The 20,327-nt window shown below is 35.9% G+C and overlaps 1 protein-coding gene across 2 annotated transcripts in view; it reads right to left on the bottom strand.

Annotated features, from left to right (window-relative positions):
- Nucleotides 1-20,327, bottom strand: part of TPP2 (tripeptidyl peptidase 2) — a 52,630-nt gene that overhangs the window by 3,601 nt on the left and 28,702 nt on the right. Inside the window, exons 20-29 of one of the 2 annotated variants that reach the window (XM_056487494.1) lie at nt 19,668-19,764; nt 19,254-19,391; nt 17,740-17,984; nt 17,460-17,538; nt 15,555-15,593; nt 9,361-9,512; nt 9,168-9,264; nt 8,156-8,286; nt 6,686-6,893; nt 319-438 (exon numbers count right to left, since the gene is read on the bottom strand). In XM_056487494.1, the coding sequence (XP_056343469.1) occupies nt 319-438; nt 6,686-6,893; nt 8,156-8,286; nt 9,168-9,264; nt 9,361-9,512; nt 15,555-15,593; nt 17,460-17,538; nt 17,740-17,984; nt 19,254-19,391; nt 19,668-19,764 (1,306 nt within the window). The remainder of the gene's footprint in view (nt 1-318; nt 439-6,685; nt 6,894-8,155; nt 8,287-9,167; nt 9,265-9,360; nt 9,513-15,554; nt 15,594-17,459; nt 17,539-17,739; nt 17,985-19,253; nt 19,392-19,667; nt 19,765-20,327) is intronic. The other variant, XM_056487497.1, reaches the window with a different exon arrangement.

The following is a 20,327-nucleotide window of genomic DNA, read 5'->3' as shown; positions in this document are numbered from 1 at the left end:
TTTTTATGCATATATCTTTGACTAAGTTGTCCCTATTTTCCTTTCTTATGCCCCAAAGCAAGTCCCAAATAGTAAATCTGCTAAAAACAAGTTACTCACAAACAAGTTATTCTAGAAGAGGAAGGAAAAAAAAAAAAAAAAAAAAAAAATCACTCTTTAAAACGAAGGCTGAGTTACAAAACCTGGATGAAGTTAAAACGTTACATTTAGTGCTTTCTAAAGAGAGAAGTGTACAAAAATTCCATGAGACTTATATTTTACTTCTGAAAGCTTATGCAGCATGAGCACAGCTTTATTACTTGACTGAACACTCCTTACCTGAATGCAGTTTTTTAAGTTGTCCTTTGTTGGCTTCTCTTCTGCGAGTTTTGTGGCAAACTTGAGACCTCTTCCATACATTTTATTTACCAATGCATGCTTATAGGCAAAAGTCAAAACCTACAATGCAAATTAGAAAAAAACAAAGGAAATTAGGTATTTTAATATCTTGTAAGGCTTAACAAATAATATCAAATTCTGTTCAGGTAGCAGAAGTGATTCAAATTAAAACATTTACACAAGATATTTGCAGTATAGCAGATGATTCACATCAGTAGCCATAAACATGAATTCCTAGAGACTGTTTCTGACTTCACAAGCATATTTGACTTCAGAACTTATGTAACACATGTCACTATTTTAATCTTTTGTCACATTTCTAGCTTCTTTGGATTTTCATTCTCTACAGGTTACTGTATGGCATATTAAAAAGATTATTAAAGAATCACCAGGTATATTTTTGACCCAGAGAAACAAAAACCAAATTGAGAATTTTAATTCGTAGGTAGTCACAAACTTACTGCAGAACAAGTATGAATGTACAGAGTGAATGATATATACAGACAAAGACAGAGAAATGTACATAATTATAAGCAAGCAATGAAGACAAGTAAGCATGAACACAAGCCTCAGGTTTTAGGTCAGCTCCTCACTATTGATAACTTCTAAAGAAGAGATTATAAAAAAGCTCCTTCTTGATAATATTTCTAAAAAACCAGTTTACAGTCCTTACCAAAGCAGTTGTTCATGTGAGCAAATGAATGTGTCTACCTAAGATCTAACTAAAAATAAATCAGGTTCCTAATACCTGAACACTGACAGCGTTCAGGGTGTTGCAAGATGGTTCAAACCATTTCACCAGCTGCAGCACAAAGAATTAAAGCAATCAAAACACTTTGATACATTCCCTTTGGAACACTCATAGTAAACAAGATATTTTTTACTGAAGAGTGACACAGCAGTAAAATTGGTGAATATGGTGAATATGCATATGTGTCTATTGTTGGCAGTGTTTATGAAATCTTTTATTAGAGCTTGCTATTTATTACAACATTTTTCCTTTGCTCTGACTCCACAATAAAGGTTGAAGATTTCCCACTTAAAATATCCTATTAAGAAAAGCTAACAAAAACCCGCCAAGGATGTTCAGGAATACATTTTACATTACAGAAAAAGAAATTAAATATTTCTCAAGAATATAAACATTAAGGAAACAGAGATCTGAATCTTGCAAGGAGTGAAGAACCTGTCTAGCTTTAACAGCCTGAACACTTCCACTTAATGTTAATCACATGCACAAGTCTTTGCAGGATCAATAAATAATTAGAATATAAAAACGAAATAAACTTAATAATCAAGCAAGTCAAGGTGTAATTTTGAAGCTTCAAGATACTATGCCAAAGTACTCAAGAGTTGCTCATTCTTCTTCTGTCTTCAAATACTGATTTTGCCGTGTTGAAATATTCACTTAAGCTGTTGTAGCTTACAACACACACATATATGCAACAATGAGCATACAGCACCATTCACATATACGATTTTCCAAATATTACTATTGGAAAAATACTCTGCATGCTGGATTCTCAATCCAATTATTTTGGATATTTTCCTAAAGCAAAACACATCAGCAAACATTTCTGAATAACTGCTCAGTGGATCCATTAGCAGACTTAGTTGGCTAAACTAAAATTAAAAAAGAAAGTTCTCTTCTGTAAAAGATGATAGAACCACAAAACAAAAAGAAACAAACAAACAAAAAAAAAAATCAAATGAAAAATGCATTGGAGCTCTCAGCAAATACAACATTTTGGAGGCTAACCAGAAATGATGTCACTGCTCTATGAAGAAAGCTCTTACCTGACCCTGTAAGTTTTGAATGGTTATTGAACATCAGTGATAAAGGCAGGAGGAAAGCCACTTGACAGCATTTCTTTCGTAACAGGGCTTCCTAGAGTTTTTGTGGCAAGAAAACAAAGCATTTTACGAAATACCCTTGCTCTGGCCAAATAAAAGGTTGGGTATTTCTAAATGAGAAAAAGGTTCTCTGCTGAACCAAAAGGTTGAAAACAATGCTCCAAGAGCTCCTGACATAAGACAATAACTTCTGTCCTAGTGTTTGGAAAAAAGACCCCAATCAACTGTATACATGTTCAGCAAAACTACTAAAAAATTCATTAGCACATAAGAAGTTATGAACAATGCATGAGTTGCTTTAAAATCAGAATTTGTTTAGAAACAAAAGATGTTAGATAAGAAACAGTACTTTACAACTTGTACACATATTGTCCAAATTAAGTCTTATAGATAAAATCCTGCAAACTTTATAGGATCACAGAAGTAAAAGTTATGATTCCTTGATGTGCATAAGGAAAATGTAAACTGGAGTGCTCAGAGAAAACAGCTGCTATCTGAATGTATAAAACTATCAAATAAACCTATTTGTAGCATCCAAAACAAAATTGTTAGATGAAAGAAGAGTAATGACTTCAAAGTATTTGATAATATTTCATAACTATATAACAAAATAAATATATATATAATATAAATATAATGAAGGCCAGCTTTTACATAACAAGCAATATGGCCAGGAATTGTACAAAGAGCAATAAAAGGGTACTGAGAAAAGGCAATGCATATTTCTAGGATACTGGGGAAAAAAAAAAAATCACTATTAGATACTTTATCCCCCAAGCTAATGGCCTGGAATAGTACATGTGCTAGGAGCCAGACCCATTAAGTGTTTGGATGCCCACATCCTAACTAGCTGCCTAACTTGCCACTGGCTATAAACATGCTGAAATGATCTCTAAGACATTTTTGGGACTGAAGAATTTAAAAGCTAGAAAATACTCTTTAATAAAGTGTGGTTGAATCCACCAATACTAAAACAACTAATGAAAATTTTCTAGTATCCTAATGTTACCTATGGAAACAGTCTTATATAATCAATTAATCCATCATTTAAAGAGCTTATTAAAATATACCTACATTTACATATCATTAAAATACTAGGTTAAACAATATAATCTCTAGGTAACATGCTCCAGCTATTTGTAAGAACACTGAGGTTGTAATGTTTACAATTCCCAACAAATGAGCTTCTTCAGGTTCATACATATTTATAGTAATAAACTAGGCTTTCTTAGCTACATTTTTTTGATTTCTCTCTGCTCTATTAACTGCCCTATTACAAATAAATACTACATTAACAAAAAAACTACTCATTTTCAAGGAAGCAAGGGGAGTTAAGGGGATCAAACATCCAGCAACACGTTTTTGGTAGTGACTGAATAAAATCAGCTGGAAGAGACAGCTGCATCAGACAATGCAAACAGTATCAGGAAAAACAATCCAGGCTAAAAATACTCAAAAGATAAGATGGAAAAGTATATTTACTTGTTTTTAAACTTATTTTTAAGTGTGATTTTTGCTTTTCCCCCATGGCTAATAAAGGGCATTACGTTCTACACTGGTCATTCCCAATAACACACAATATCCTATTTCTCTCCTGTAGCAGAGGTGTGTTTAAAACCGAGGATTTTGGCCCACGAAATTTAAAGCCATGTTACAGGAAAAAAACCTGAAGTGCTATCATAAACATGTTAGCATAATCAATCAAATACTTGCTGCATTAAGACAAAGCCATCCTAACTACAGTTTATTTGAAATGCTTTTGTGTACACAGGGAACAAATATTTTTTTTCATGTTTAGTTTAAAATGCACCTTCAGACAATAGCTGAAAGTATGAACAAATGCACTTACTATCAAAATTAAAATTACTTCCCTACATACTTGCTACAATATGGCAACAAGCAGGTTACTTCAATGATAAACAATTCAAAGGAACTACCAAATGCCCTGTGGTGCCAGCTGCTACATCTGCAGAGGAGAGATGAAACAAGGGAAAGTACTTTATTTACAAAAAACAGAAAAGTGATGGTGCTCCTGATTCTGCTTTAGAAACAACCTAAAAGAAAACGTGATCTCTCTTGGTTTTCAAAAACTTACTTAGCCTTTTAATTACTGGCATGAACTTTATAGGAAACTTAGAACAAAACACACTTAGAGCAATGCTTCTATCTAATGACATATATCTACATATAACTGAATGATGCAGTATTTAAATGTCTGATTTCCTTCTTTTCTCACCCAGATGTTCCATCTTTTGAGTGCCAGGATCACACAGCCATGTCTGTATAAAAGAAGAGCTCCACATTTTCATCTCCAACACACTGCTTCAGAATAAGCTGGCTGAGCCTTGACACCTCTCCTTTGAAGAACATTCACACAAGGTCTATCCCCTATCTGACTAGACTGCTCCGCTTTCAATCTGCGCTGGTTTAGGATGGGCTAATTGATTTCCTTCACAGCAGCTGGTATAGGCTGTGTTTTTGATTTGTGCTGCAAACAGTGCTGATAACTCAAACATGTTTTAGCTGTTGCTGAGCAGTGCTTACACAGTCCAGACATTTTTTGCATCTCATTCCACTCCACCAGTGGGAAGGCTGGAGGTGCACAGGGAGCTGGGAGTGGATACAGCCAGGACAGCTGACCCCAACCGATCAAAGGGATATGCCAAACCACATGACACTGTACTCAGCATTTAAAGCCAGGTAAGAAAGAGAAAGGGGCGAGTGATGATGACTGTCTTCCCAAATCATGGTTGCATGTGATGGAGCCTGGCCTTCCTGGAGATGGCTGAACACCTGCCAGCCCATGGGAAGTGGTGAATTAATTCCTTGTTTTCTTTTGCTTGTGTGCAAGGCTTTTGTTTTACCTACTGAACTGTTGCTTTTGCACTCTGCAAGTAGCTCTGTAGGTCTCATGACACTCAGTTTAGATTCCAACTTGAGTACTAAAATCCAAAAAGGCAGAAAAAAGAAGACAAACATACTACATAAACAGGATGGAAGGTATTTCCATATGAAATGCTAAAAAAATCTAGACAAGTTTTGATCTTTTATCAGCAATTTAAAAATACAGAAGAATCAAAATCAGAGCAAAACCTGAATATGCGCTTTGACAAATCCATGGTTAAGACAGTCAAAGAGAGAGATTCAATTCCTAATCCACAAAGAACTCAAATCAGAGTTACTTATGCCAGGCCCAGAGCACACAATGCAACAATGCTATCTGTCTTGAAATAAAAGCCAAAGAGTGAAACTCCCAACAAATCTGTATTGGCATTCTTCCACTGAAATTATTCCTATCGGCTTTAAAAAAATATCAGGAGACAAAAGTAAGCCAGGGGTTACTATGCTGGAACAAAAGTATTGCATTTACAAACAGACAGCAAGAAAAGAATGTGCCAAACAATATGATTGAAGCACAAAATCTGCTACCACATGATATTATCATCAGTTAATGATTAGAGGAGATATGCTGAAAAGATGTTTGTGTACAAGGACATGTACATTAAAGTGAGGAGGGTAAGCACCATCAACCTTCTTGACCAGGCCTCCACCTAAAGCACAAGTTTTTACAGGAACTTTATCTACTGTTAAGGAAGTTAAATTATTTATTTTGGTTTTTTTCTCTACTCTTAAAAGTTTTTCTTTTGCAACTATCTGAAGTGCTTTGGTACATTTATATAATTATCAACAAATACTCTGGTCACTCCATCTTCCACTAAAACATCATATGTGTTTAGCCATATGTGGCAGTTAAGTTCAGAAACTAATTAACATCAATAGCTCAAAAGTTAAAAATACAAAGTCATAACCTCTCTAAATTAAAGCTACATAACTAATAACCCTCAATGAATTTTTTTTCCCCTCTGGAATTGCTGTCTTGAATGAAGGAGAAAAAAAAAAAAATCAGCTTTCAGGATCAGGAACTCTGAAATGTCAGGGAAGTCTGTGCTAATAAATATGTAAGTGTCATTATTTGCAAGGGTTTCTTGCTTTACCTCTACAGACCTTACTGACAGCAAAACACAAAACTTCTCTTGTCCATAGTGTGGAAGAGGCTACAGCATGCAGGACTGAACAGGGCAGAGATGTTGCACTTGTGTGTACAGCTACAAGAGTGCAGAGGTTAATTGAAAATAATCCCTGGAAAGTACAGAAAGAAGCAATTCAATAAACAAAGCAGCTCTTGTGTGGAAATCTGGTAATGTCTTACACCCTTCCCTTAACCTCTACATTCACTTGAACAGAGATGGGCTTACCACGGATTTGATAGGCTTGGCAAAATCTCCGTGGAAAAAGGTCATAAAGGAAGCACAATGTACAGGGGAGACATCATGGAAAAGTAGAAGGCAGGAATGTACAAGGCTGTGCACACAAAGGCAGTGCATAATTCCAGAAGAAACCATCAAAAACCCAACATGCAAATTAAAAAAAAAAACCTACTTTGGTCTCTTACCTTGCTGTCAAAAAGATCAGTCCATTTTGTTGTTTCCCAGAAAGTCTCTGTCAAAGCTTCTGAGCAGCTCTCATGGTCCTCATCTTTGCCTTCTGCATCACTGGAAGCAGCCCCTTCTTGGGTCTGCAGATGAAGAAGCTGGTCAGCCAGTGCACTTCCCTTTCGACAAAGTGCATCCACTAAGGTACTCTTCTGTTTTTCCATTTCACTAGGGAGAAAAAGAAACAGTATGAAAACTATTTAGAATATTTTGCAGATACTTCCTTAAGAACAGAAACAGTGCTAACTCAGTTTAAGCTAAAAAGTTTACAGTAGTTAGTACACACAAAGTTATTTACAATAAATTAAACTGATCATAAAAGATTACCGAAAGATACTATGCATTAAAGATACTCAACCATTCTTCTAAGTATGAAATGCCTTAGATGACTTAAGGCAAGGGCAGCATGGAATTCTAAAAGTAAGTCAGCATCTAGAAATACAGCTTTATAGCTCCTGGCATTATAAACAGAGAGTCAAATCCACCACTAACATAAGCAGATATAATTCTGCTGACTTCAAAGGAATTGCATCCATTTAAAGCACCATTAAATTTGGTGTTCAATTTCAGATGTTATATTCAAGATACATGACCCAATAGATCAACTTACCAAGAAATGTTTAGAGTTAAGTTTATTGTGTCAAGGCTTTGCTTTTATATTAGCAATTCTGAAATTACACACAAATCTGGGTTCAGGATAGCCAGAACAGATGGACTAGCTTTACAATTGAAATCTGATATTTTATAGATAATAAAAAAAAGATGAATCTCCCATTTTAAGGGCCTAATATTCAGATCTGCTGTTCTGTTACTAAAACAGCACCATGCTACACACAGCAAAATCCATCACTTATTCTCCAGACTAAGCTGTCACCTTCAAAATATTATCTTCTTAAGGATATACGTACTGATAAAACAGAGGAACAATCTAAAACTAAAGAAGAACAATAGGTCTCAAAAATACTCGAAAGCATGGTCACCATGCTTTTCACAAATGAAATCTCTTGCAAGCAGTTACTTCTTAGGCTGATACAAATTTTTTCTTCAAATACAGATGGGAAAGGTTGCAAAATATAAAGAAAAGGCAAGTAGCATTCAAAACATACTTTTACTAATACTTCAGTGGTTCCTCTGAGCTTAGATTAAGCTTGATACGACAACTTAATACCCCATTTTTCTGATATATTTAAGTCCTGAAAGAAGCCTTATTTATTTTACTGAATAAATAAAAATTTTAAGTTTCAGCGTCCCTGCATTCTGGAGATAAGAGAACACAACAACCACTGTGTAGTCATATTTTAAATTGCCTGTGCCACAAAAGAGTAATAAAAGTTATCAAAAAAAGTTAGTCATTCCATTTCTTACATGCAGAGACAAAGTACATAGACTACAGAAATAGGATGCAGGAAAATTATTTACTGGGTAGGTACTTTTTTATAGTAGTTGCATCAGGCCTGGGATCAGTCTTCATGGCAAAATATACTGCTAATGCTGTTTGATCAATATGGGAGATTACTGTATTTGCAGCTTCAACGATTTCATCAAGTCTTTTCATTCTTTCCTAAAAAAAAATATAAAGATGTTCAGCACCATGAAATCACACTTCTTCATTGTAGATTCTACTAGCATTAGGATGATTGCAAAGCTATGCAGAAATAACAATGGATAATCCAACATGTTCTTTTCTCCATTTCATTCTAATTTTGATTAAAACACCCTGGAAAGTCTTCAAGATTTCCTGCCTATTTAGTCCATTTCACTGAAAACAAACTGTGAAATATGAGATTGGAATATGCAAAATGCAAAGTTTACAGAAAGAAAATCAACTTTCAGTACAAATCAGTATTCTTATAAAATATAGCAGTTATTCAATTCAGAAATAAATACAGTATCAGAACCAAATGAAAAGAAAAAACTATTCAAGCTAGTGGCATATCCACAAAGGTGTTTGTCTTTAAGAAAAAAAAAAAACAAAAAACAAACAACCAAATGCCTGCAAATCTTCCGTTGACAGTTCCCATTTTTGAGGACAATGATGGAAGTTGGATTTAGATGTGTCACTTTAGGGGGTTACTGTCCCCAGCTGTCTGAGTCATGCTGCTAGGAGAAATTACCAGTCCAGAAGAGGAATGGGATGTGTATTTGTCTCAGCAGAAACCATTCAGAATAAAACCACTGTAGCCTAAGTAAGTAAGAAAACTTATACCTTGTTCAGTTGAACACATTTTAATGTGATGAGCAAACACACTTTGGTTAGGCATACCTTTTTTTATTCTGCTGTGGGATTATACAAGTCACAGTGAAGTGAGGCACCTGTCACCTTATTTAGAAATTTCTGTTTTTTAATAGCGAATACTTCAAATTCAAATGTGCACAGAGAAAGAGTTGTTTAGGCTACATGGGTGTATTGAGACAAATCAAGTTTAAGAAGTGTTAAATAACCTTTTCAGAATCCAGCTGATGAAGTCTTGCAACATACAGAGGAAGATGATTAGGAAATGCTTCTTTCAACTCACTATACATGTCAGTAGTATCCAGCCTAGAAGAGAGGAAAATATAGCATGAAAGTACAGATTGAGTATTTTTGTGAATTTCAAGCTGCTTCAAGCTTGTGTAGTAATGACAGCAGACATACTTGGTCATCCACTGTATTTTTAGGTCTCTTAAAGCTTCTGCAAATTCTTCTTTTGCATCTTTTTCTTTTTCCTGTTCTTTTTCTTTCTCTTTGCTACCATTTTTACTCTTTGATGGTGATGGTATCAGATGATAATGAACAGTAAGGACATCCTGGAGGTGGGAAAAGAGATGCATCTTCAGACAGATGCAGAACACTTTTTTTGATGTCATATCAAAGCTAAATCATAGCCAGCAACTACTTTGAGCTACACAAACAGTGAGTAAAGGTCATGATAGCAAAGATATTAGATAGTAAAAATTCAGGAACTCCTACAGGTTTTTATCCTAAGCAATGCAAGAATGTAAATATTAAAACAGCACACTAGGTATAGGAAAAGGCAGCCTAAAATTAAGCCACTTTGACATTTTTACATTCACATAATTTTATATAATATTTGTTAGGAAATAAGGAAGGTGGTTTTCTGTTTGTTTGTTGATAAAAAAGCAAATAACTTGGTTAAAAGGAAAAGGGTAAAAAGACAGAGATCCTATCCTACAAATCTAGCAATAACCAAATGAATAAAGATAGCCAAATTCTAAAAAATACCACAGTAGGATAAACATTAAACATGTCACAGGATATGTTTATTCCTCCCAAGATACTATTTCTTCCATGTAGATACTGAATTAGGTGATGCATCTACAGTCAACTGATTTCCAGTCCCACTTGTATCTCAGTTCTAATTAAGTAGACATAATAGCAAGGGTTTTTTTAAACCTTAAATGCTAGCATAGAAACATCACTATAGCTTGAGTTCATGCTACACTAATCAATCATCCCCATCATGAGAAAACCAGTTACAGCTATTTAAAAGGAAAATCTAACTCAGACCATGTTGACGCATATAAGTTTGCAAATAAGGTAGCAATATATTCCATCCATTGCTTCTAAAACATCAAAATGCTGGGTGAGGCCATTTGTTCATTTTGTTTTCATTTTAATTGCAATCTTTAAACAAGCCTCTCCCTAAACAGTGAGGGCACTTGTCCCATTACTTTACATACAGGATACTCCAGAGAAGATCACGTAAGTGTAAATCCTTTAGATACCACTACTCTGTGGCAACATGGTGCAAAATATTGAGCTGCATGCTCAATTACTGTGGCAATTTAATTATTCCTACCAATTATTCCAGAATACATTTGTGGGAATGCTTCCCATAAACCAGGTCAGTGTTGTGTAGTAAAATGAACCCTTGTGTACAAGATGGAGTTAAAGTTACTTAATAGCAAGTAAAATGGACAGAAACTGCAATAATGGACTTCAACATTACACTTCTGAAACATTCAAAAGCCATGCTGCAGAAAAATTTTACTTGAACTTATAGTTCCAAGAGACCAGCATCTTGCTGTGGAATACAATACTGGTAAAGGTGACTTCAATATTCCCTCAAAACAATTTTCCCAGCTACTTAATATGTAATCACAGAATCACAACATGGACATTTTGAAAACTAGTTTAGATAACTAATCTGCATTGAAGTGTAGCTTTCACAGGAGCTATCCTGAACACATGTATTGTAAGTATGAAGTGCACAACCAGTCAATACACCTAAATGAGCCTCCAGCGAGACCTATGCCAGAGCATGACAAAACAGGTCATGGAAATAAGTACACACAGGAAGACACAAAGGTCAGGAACATGGTGTGTTGCTCACTAAGGTAACTGTAACAGTAGAAAGCAACAATGTAGTTCAATAAAGCAAACTAAACATTTTAAGCAGTCCAAGAAGCTATTTCAGCACAAAAATCTTAATTTACAATATTTCTAAAATCTTTCTATCAAGACCAGTATTTTTCTAAGAAAGAAACCTGCCTAAGAAATATTCTTCCAAGAGTTGAGGATTTTCTTTTTGAAAGTACATTTTCATTCCACTTGGCAGCATATTTTTGGAGTTGTATATCTACGTGATCTCTGCATTCTCAAGCCTTGTCTGTATGAGAAGGCTCTACAACTCTGGTTTAAGTTTCACACTGAACATAACTGGTTAACAAAAATCTCACTTATGTGGATGAATATTTGCATTTTGAGAGACTGACCCTATGTGGCTAAACCATCAAGAGCAAAATGTCATCTGCTATGACCACTGAAAAGAAAACGATGAGCTTTGGGCCCAGGCACCTTCCTTTTAAAAGAGCTTACAGAGCAGACTTCTCCACAGACCTCAAACTTATTTTGTGGGATAAAGTTCAGGTTATTATCACATTTAACTAACTCTTACAGGGCACTAAGATGGACTGAAGGCTTCTTTATTTTATCTGCAAACACTAAGATAGTTTATAACACTTGGCAGCTCCCTAGGTACCAGAAGATCTCAGGATGGCAATTAATGGCAAAACGTTCATCATTAGAGACTATGGAAAAGAAAGGCTGGTCTTCACAATTCAGCACTCCAACCTGTTTTCTTATTCAAATTTTCCTCTGACAGCTAGAGTAGTATACTAGATTTCATTTTATATAAAACTGTAATAAGATAGAGAGCTATAGACAGAGAAAAACAGCAAGTCTATCTACTGAAAAAACTATTTTAAGGAAACTTTCAAATTTATACTCTACAAAGATATGCAGTATTGGAAAACTGGGAAGCATACAGGATATGTATGCACTTTGGTCTGTGTACTCTGTGGAGTCTCATAAGCCTCACAAGCCTCACTGGGTTTACTTTTAACTGAACTACAAACTATACACATAAACAAGCACAGTGCCTTCAAAACAGTCACTCTTAAAATAGCTTAATTAACATTTAATTTGGCTTCAAGATTTCAATTTAGATTTCTGTCTTGTGCTTTAACATCTCATATTTTATATGTAAAACACATGTAGAACTATTGTTATTTGTACTTCAAAGCATTCGCAGCAAAACTAACCACAGGAAAAAAAAGCTCCCTCTAGGAACACTTCCCAGGTCTCATTTTCCATTTAATAAGTATCTTCATATTACTGCCTATCTGCACATACAGATGAATATACATATAGAATTTGAATCTGTTTTAAGATGCATACAATTTGTGCAGTGTTGCTTATTTTTACAGCAACTCTCATTTAATTGCTACGTATTGCTGTCCAAAAGCTACATTATGTAAACCAACAAAAAATCATTCTCACAGACCTGAAAAAGTCAATGATATGTTCTTCATTCTAACTATGTTCTGGACAAAGCTTGAAGACAAGGAAAAAAGTAATCAGATTGTAACTGCATTACAAATGAAAACAAAGACACCTGTTTATTATGTGGAGAGAACCCCTTGACATTTTTGCACAGTATAAAAGAATTAACTATCTTTGGAATCTTAGGCTGCTATTTCCTGGCAAAACCACAAACTGCATTTACGCAAAACAGAGATGCAGTCAGGTAGATTGAAACCTGCTGAATGGCCAGGCCCAGAGCGTGGTCAGTAACTAATTCTGTGCCCCAGGAGTCAATTCTGGATTGAACCCTGTTCGATGTCTTCATTAATTACTGGACGATGGGGGCAGAGGGCACCCTCAGCATGTTTGCTAGTGACACCAAACTGGGAGGAGTGGCTGAGTTGCCAGGGAGTCTGCTGCCATCCAGAGGCATCTCAAAAGAAATGGGCTCAACAGGAGCCGCATGAAGTTCAACAAAGAGAAGTGCAAAAACTGGGAAAGAATAAATCCAGGCACAATCCTTGCTGGGGGCCATCCAGTAGCAGCTTGGCATCCTGGTGGACACGAGGCTGAACATGAGCCAGCAGTGTGCCCTTGTGGCAAAGAGGGCCTGGACCTGTCTTTGAAAAGTATGAAAAATCTACACATACATTTTCAGTTACTGAATCACAAAAGAAATATAAAAGAAATATAAAAACAAGTTTTCTGTGCAGGAAAACATCTTAAGTGTATGTAAGCCCATGACAGAGCAGGATAAATATCAAAATTTTTAAACTAGGAAGGCCTCTGAGTTGCATTCTCAGCAAAATGCATTAACTAATGGAGCTTTTACAGAAGAATGCTTTGAAATACACAAGGATCCTCAAATCCAGCTCCTGGCCCTACACAGCACTAATCCCAACAGTCAGACAATGTGGCCAAGAGTACTGCTCAAACGCTTCTTGAACTCTGTCAGATGGGTGTTGTGACCACTTCCCTGGGGAGCCTGTTCCAGTGCCCAACTACCCTGTGGGCAAAGAATCTTCTCCTAATATCCAACCTAAACCTCCCCTGACACAACTTCAGGCCACTTCAGGTCCTTTCGTTGGTCACCACAGAGAAAAGACCAGTTTCCCTCATGAAGAAGTTGAATGCAATGAGGTCTCCCCTCAAAGTCTTCTCCAGGCTGAATAGCCCTCAGCTGTTCCTCATACATTTTCCCCTCAAGGTCCTCCACCATCTTCACTGCCCTCCTCTGGACACTCCCTAATAGTGTCTAATCTTTCTGATATTGTGGCACTCAAAACTGCCCACAATACTCAAGGGGAGGCTGCCCCAGTGCAGAGCAGAGCAGGACAATCCCCTCCCTTGCCTGGCTGTGATGCTGTGCCTGATGAACCCCAGGACAGGGTTGTTCCTCCTGGCTGCCAGGGCACTGCTGACTCATGCTCAACTTGCCATCCACCAGACCCCCATGTCCCTTTCCATGGCACTGCTTCCCAGCATCTCATCCCCCACTCTGTGCCATACATCCAGGGCTGCCCCATGCAGGTGCAGAACCCAGCACGTTCCCTTGCTGGATTTCATATGGTTGGTGATGGCCAAGCCCCATTTTGTCAAGGTCTCTCTGCAGGGCTTCCCTGCTTTCAAGGGAGATGACAGCTCCTCCCAATTTAGTGTCTGCAGAATTGTTCAGTATCCCTTCCACTCCTGTGTCCAAGTCACTACAAAGATGCTGAAGAGCAGAGGGCTGAAGATGGAGCCCTGAAGAAATCCACTAGTTTATTTGCTACTAGTACATCCATGAATAATAGGTGGAAGTAACAGGGACAGTTTTTATTTTGGCTTTGGGTGGTTTTACTGCTCAGATCTGAATACAAATCTCTGTTCTAAAACCAAAGGAAAAAAACAAAAACTCAACAACAACCAAAAAAGCCTCCAAAGGACCACAACTTCTAGCATCTGTTTAATAGGTTTTGTTATTCAAATTTTATTATTATTAGAGTTTAATTCCCTTGTTAGTGAAGATCTTACACCAGATCTTCTGCCAGGAAGCCATGCATTCACATGGGATTTTAAATTATCCTTCTGAGAGCGATGATGAAAATAAAACTCAGCATACACTAAAATCCTTCTTGGAAAGCCTAATCTCATTCCCATGTGGTTATTACTCCAAGACCAGAGTAAGTTAGCAGGTTCAGATTCCAGCTTACTATTCACAAAATAACGGAGTATGAGTATAAACTATGTTATTCATGGTTCTCAAGTCTTACTTCTAACAAGAATCCTGGCTAATCTGCATGTCACTCCAGAACAAAGTATCATGAAATCAACAGAAAGTAAATACCTTTACAACTTAAAACAAGAAAAAACCCAGTAACCTTATATAGATAGTCTAGTGAAATATATATATATATATTGCATTTTTATAAACAAACTGTTTAACACTGACTGCTGGCAAAATATTGCATTACTTGATGTGAAAATATAAGAAAGCACAATATGAAACACTGTTATACTGAAAGTCATCCCCTTTCTAAACTATCTTATCCATTCTGTGAATACTACTACCTGCTATAAGACCTAGCTTCCTTGTATGTTTTTTATGACTGTAAAGAAGACAACTCTCAATTTAGTAGAGGGCAACACAGATTTTCAATTATTCAATTTAAAGTGTTCAGTTCATATTTGATTCTCAATCTGCAGATAGAATAGGCAGAAACACTTGCCACAAACACTGATCCACAAACACTGAACATTCCTGAGCATTCAATAATAAGAAAAATTGCAGACCACTAACACCACATGCATTTTTATAGCACTTATTGCAGAAGTATACAGATGCACACGTGCCTCTCAGCTATGTGCTGCAGTAGTGTTTTGTCATTCTACCAGTAAACATACTTAAGGTGCTGAAGTAAATAACTCAGGTCTAAGCAGGTAGATGAAGGAGACAAATTAAAAACCAAGACTGGTAGGCAAATTCTTTAAGTCATATGAAAAAATACTTCAGTATATCTTTTTCAAAAACTAACATTCAGTACCTTTTTAAATTTTCCTTGTCGCTTTGCTGCAGACTGCCCCTGGGAGTTAGAATAACATACTGTAAGAAAACATGCACACACCACACAGGATGGAGACACCTTCTCTGTACAATTATAGTTATACTTCCAACCTACAGATTTCCAGCTTTTAGAGAGTCACATCAATGATCAAACATGCTCTTAAAGCATGCTCTTTCAGATTTTTAAAATTAATAAACCAATGTACCACTGTATATACAATCCATTACTCCTGCAATATAAGCAAGTGTTGTTAACCACTTAGCTTCAATTAATAAATTACAGAAATTCAGCCTCAGAATTTTAGATTTTTGACTGTTTAGTGGCATAGTTCTCTTTCATAATAAATACAGACAAATAAGATACATTTTCCCTTACCTTGCATCCACCCACTGACTTAGAGACAACTTTGCTGCCTAGTCCTCCTTTTTTTGTCCCCTGGTAGGTACTGAGGTTCACTAAAGGCAGCAGAAAGTATCAGATGCTATTTGACACCTTCCTTTTTCATTGAAATATGACCGTAACAGTAATGCCTTAGACTATAACATGAGAAACACCTCAGCTAAAATTTCTTTCTGTGTAAGGTCTTAAGCATTCTCCATCACATGAAATTTGACAGGCTGTATCTACCTATCTCCTGCTTCTTTTTCCAGAACCCACTGTACATAGCTGTTTAGTCTGGTTTTAAAATAAAACATGCAAGATTGCAACCAATAGTTCAAGTAAGTGCACAATTCCAGCTAGGGAAACTAAATTACACTGGTGTAATGGATTTATCATGGATTTTATAAAAGCACACTTGCAACCTCGCAGGAACCACCAAGGAATATTAAACTGGGTATTTTAAAGCTCCTAGTTACTGGGTTTTTCCTTACTGATACATAAATTCTCTTGATACATTCTCACCTGCACTGCCCCAAAAGTACAACCAATTCAGATTGAATTAGCTAAACTTTTATGCTCAATAAGATTTATAAGTACATGCCAACATATTCAAAGAAACTTATTTTCTATGAAGAAGTACTTTAGTTTTATACATTTTGTTCAGCTACATCTAGTGATATATGGACATAGATCAACTACCTCTGAGTACAAACAACCACCAAGATTGACTAAAATTTAGTCTCATGCTTACCATCTGTTCAAAAACAGCTAAGGAAATCTTCTAAACACCATAGCACCAGATGCACAGAAAAGTGACACAGTTACTATAATTACTGTTGCATTATAGTTGTACAAGTTAAAAATGTTTTTCACAGGATGCTGTGCTACGAGCAAAAAAAGATCCTTTATCTTTTTTTTTCTAGCCTCGCACACAGATCTTTTATCATTCTGTTGAAGCATATAATCATACTAGTGGTTGACAACATCAATGTGTATCAGGTAAGAAAATCTGTTTATATATTTGAGTCAGCAAAATTCCTACTTGATAACAGTAACATATATGTGTTTAGAATCACGTTTTTGCTGAATATTGCATGCACGCAATGAAGAATACTACAGAACCAACATGCACATAACACTATATGCACGCATTTTTTATTCAAAAATTACATTAAGCTAGGGAGTTACATAAGGTCAATTTCAAAGCCTCCACACCAACGAGAAAGCAATTGCTTCTAGAAATTAAAGATTTCAGAGCAAAAGAAATAAAACCCAAAATTTAGAAAATGCAATTAAATTTGAAATTAGAAGATGAAAATAATAGAAATACTTAGAAGTTATGCTGACTTTATAATAAAACAACTGCTTCTAAAATGTATTATGTTACCAAACTTAATGCTCTTCAAAGTACTAAGCCCATACAATACAGCACTTCCTGGCATGCCATTTGCTTGCTAGAAAAAAATTCAGAAAAAAACCCTGTCATCCATTCCATATACTCACAGCTTTCTTTCCAAGTTCTGTTTTAGACAGAGTAAGACTTCCTGCAAGATAACATCCTGGTCCTGCTCCTTTAGGTATTCTGTTCAAAGAAAGTAAGCTCAGTATTAAAACCAGGTTCACTAAGGGTCCATGGAAACTACAATACAGAAGCAAAACAGGGAAAAAGCAACACAAGGAATTACCATGTCTGGACAGGCAGACACTATTAAAGCATTATTTTACTGAGGTGCAGAGGCAGCTGCCTAGATGCAGATGAGAAAAAAAATACTTCATAACTTACTTGTCATCAGGCAGAGATGTAACAAAGAATGGCTGACTGTGTTTTGGTGGTAATGTCAAACTGTTGGATTTCTTCTTCCCTAAGAGAGCAAGGCTATGGTTTTCATAAATATCTAAGCTCAAGGTACTAGACAACCTATGAGAAACAATAAATGGCAGGTCTTTGATGCGATCCAGCTCACTGTTCTGTTCATGTCGAATTTGTAACCGAATAGTGTAATCTCCTTTTTCCAGTTTCACAGAATACTGAAAGAAAGAAGTTCTCATAAATGCCAAGATTCAACATTTTACCATTCATAAAAAACCCCCTCCAAACCCCAAAAATAAGACTGTCACATTTTGCAAGCATTCCTTCATTTTTATCAACCTGACAGGGCAACACATGGCTGTTTTGAGCAGTAGTACGCTAAGTCTCCTTTCTGATACCGCTGGACTAAAACAGAAGGCAGCCCCAAGCAGAAAGAAACAACTCAAAACTACCCTGCTCCCAGGATCTCCCTTTCCTGGGCTAGGGAGTCATGCTCCCTGTGGGTATTTCTTCCTGGATTAAATAATTTTTAGAATCTTCGTATGATGCCCAACACCAGAGATTTACAGCATGACAGTCCACCAGTAACAAAGCACTACGGTGATGTTTAGATTTTACAACATCTTAAAAATGCAGGTTAAGGAATAGAAGCTTACACAACGCTATTTCTGAAAATAATTTATAAACTGTAAAGCATGTCTCTTGAAACTACCTTTTGTACACTTCCAGAATGATCAATCTATCAAAATTAACATTACATTGATGACGTTCAACTGTGATTTTATATTGGTAAAAATAATTTCAAAACAAAAAATAATAAAAAATGTTCCTTATTACTTTTTTCCTTTTAAATTATTTTTTAAAATTTCTCCCTACTTCCCCCATGATCCAGACACACAGTCTGTTGAGGTAAAGACACCACAGAGGGTAGAGTATCTACAAGTGTTGTGCAAAAACTCCCTTTCAAAGATGGCAACAGGAAGCAAACAAAGCTGAAGCATTAAAAAGGCTGTCTGAAAATACCAACGGCACACAGGACAGTGCTCATGAATACAGAAGCCTCTGCTCTATCAGCACCAAATCAGACTACAGGAAAAATAATGCATTCTTTCCACCTTGCACAGAGAAGTTTAATGGATTGTCTTTGTAAAAAAACCAAACAAACAACACCACCATTACGAACTCATTTATTGAAAAGCATCAGGCAAAATCACAAGAAATCAAGAAGTTAACAGTTTTTCCTCTTTTTCCTACCTCAGGAGAGAAAAAAAAAATCATGCTCTATTTCATTAAAATGTATCTGTCTTTTTCTGATACAAGTACATTACCATTGAACCTTGTATGTCTTCTTGTGAATATGTAAGAACATTAAAACTATGCATCAGGAAATGTAAAGAGCTAACAGAAGGCCTGGGAGAAAAAAAAAGAATGAACACTTTCAGAGTCTTCAGAAAAAAAAAAGTTAAAAAAAATACATTACTCTGTACCTGATGTGGATAGGCATCTCCTGAACCCATCTGTCGTTTGTTCTGGTCAAAAATAATCCAGAGTTGACTATCAAATTCAGATTCATACAACAATTCACAAAGAAGTGGACAGCTTGGAGTTACTTCTCCACTCTTAGGCTATTAAAAGAAAGGTAAAAGCATTTAATCTACTACAGATAAAAGAAGTACAATCCTTTCATACATATTCAAAAAGATAAGTGAACTGTAGCATGTTTCAAGCAACAGTAGCTTTTAAAGTGGACCAAATCAGAACTTGGATTGTAGAGAGTCTAGAGTGTTAATCTAGACCTCCTTTCTGAGTGAAAGCTAGTTAAAATTAGGACCTGGTTTTAGCAAACATGATGTGTTTATTAGTAACTTATAAAAAAAAATAACAACTAACATAACCCTTACCTGATGGAAGTTATAGGTCAAAATCATCTCATACAGTTGACGATTATTTGGTAAAATATCTCTGGAGCCCAAAGGTTTTATTTTTGCACTCACTGGTCTGCAGTCAAACAACAGAATATTCTATTGAGAAACATGCATCCTCTACCAAAATTTGTCTTGATTAAGTAAAAGTATGTTCTGAGGTACAAATGAATTCAGCACATGCCATAATATCTCATACATTGTAACTATCCAAGCAGTATAAATTCCTCAGTTAAAATCAATGTCAGTCAAAAACAAGGTTTAGTGAACTACAGAACTACAGATACTGCAAAAAAAAAAAAAAAAAAAAAAAAAAAAAAAAAAAAAAAAAAAAAAAAGGACAATGTAGTAAGCATGTCTAGATGGGCCATTAAAAGTTTAAGGAAAATAAAATCAGGTTACATTTCTAATAACCATGCTGAAATCAACACTTGTATTTGTAACTGAAGGATTAGTAGCACTGCAATTAGAAGACAGAACAATTGATATCTCCTTGTTACAGAAGGCTGTATCTTCAGAGAATGTAAGAAGCCTTACAGTAATCTGAGTGGTAACACAGAAGAATGTACACTACAGAGGGTGTATGTTAACTCAAAAACAGTCAAAGTTCAGGGCAGCTAAACATTTTAGACCTCAAAT

This window comes from Oenanthe melanoleuca, chromosome 1, assembly GCF_029582105.1.
Source record: "Oenanthe melanoleuca isolate GR-GAL-2019-014 chromosome 1, OMel1.0, whole genome shotgun sequence".
Lineage (NCBI taxonomy): Eukaryota > Metazoa > Chordata > Aves > Passeriformes > Muscicapidae > Oenanthe > Oenanthe melanoleuca.
This window is presented reverse-complemented; position numbering and strand designations above follow the sequence as displayed.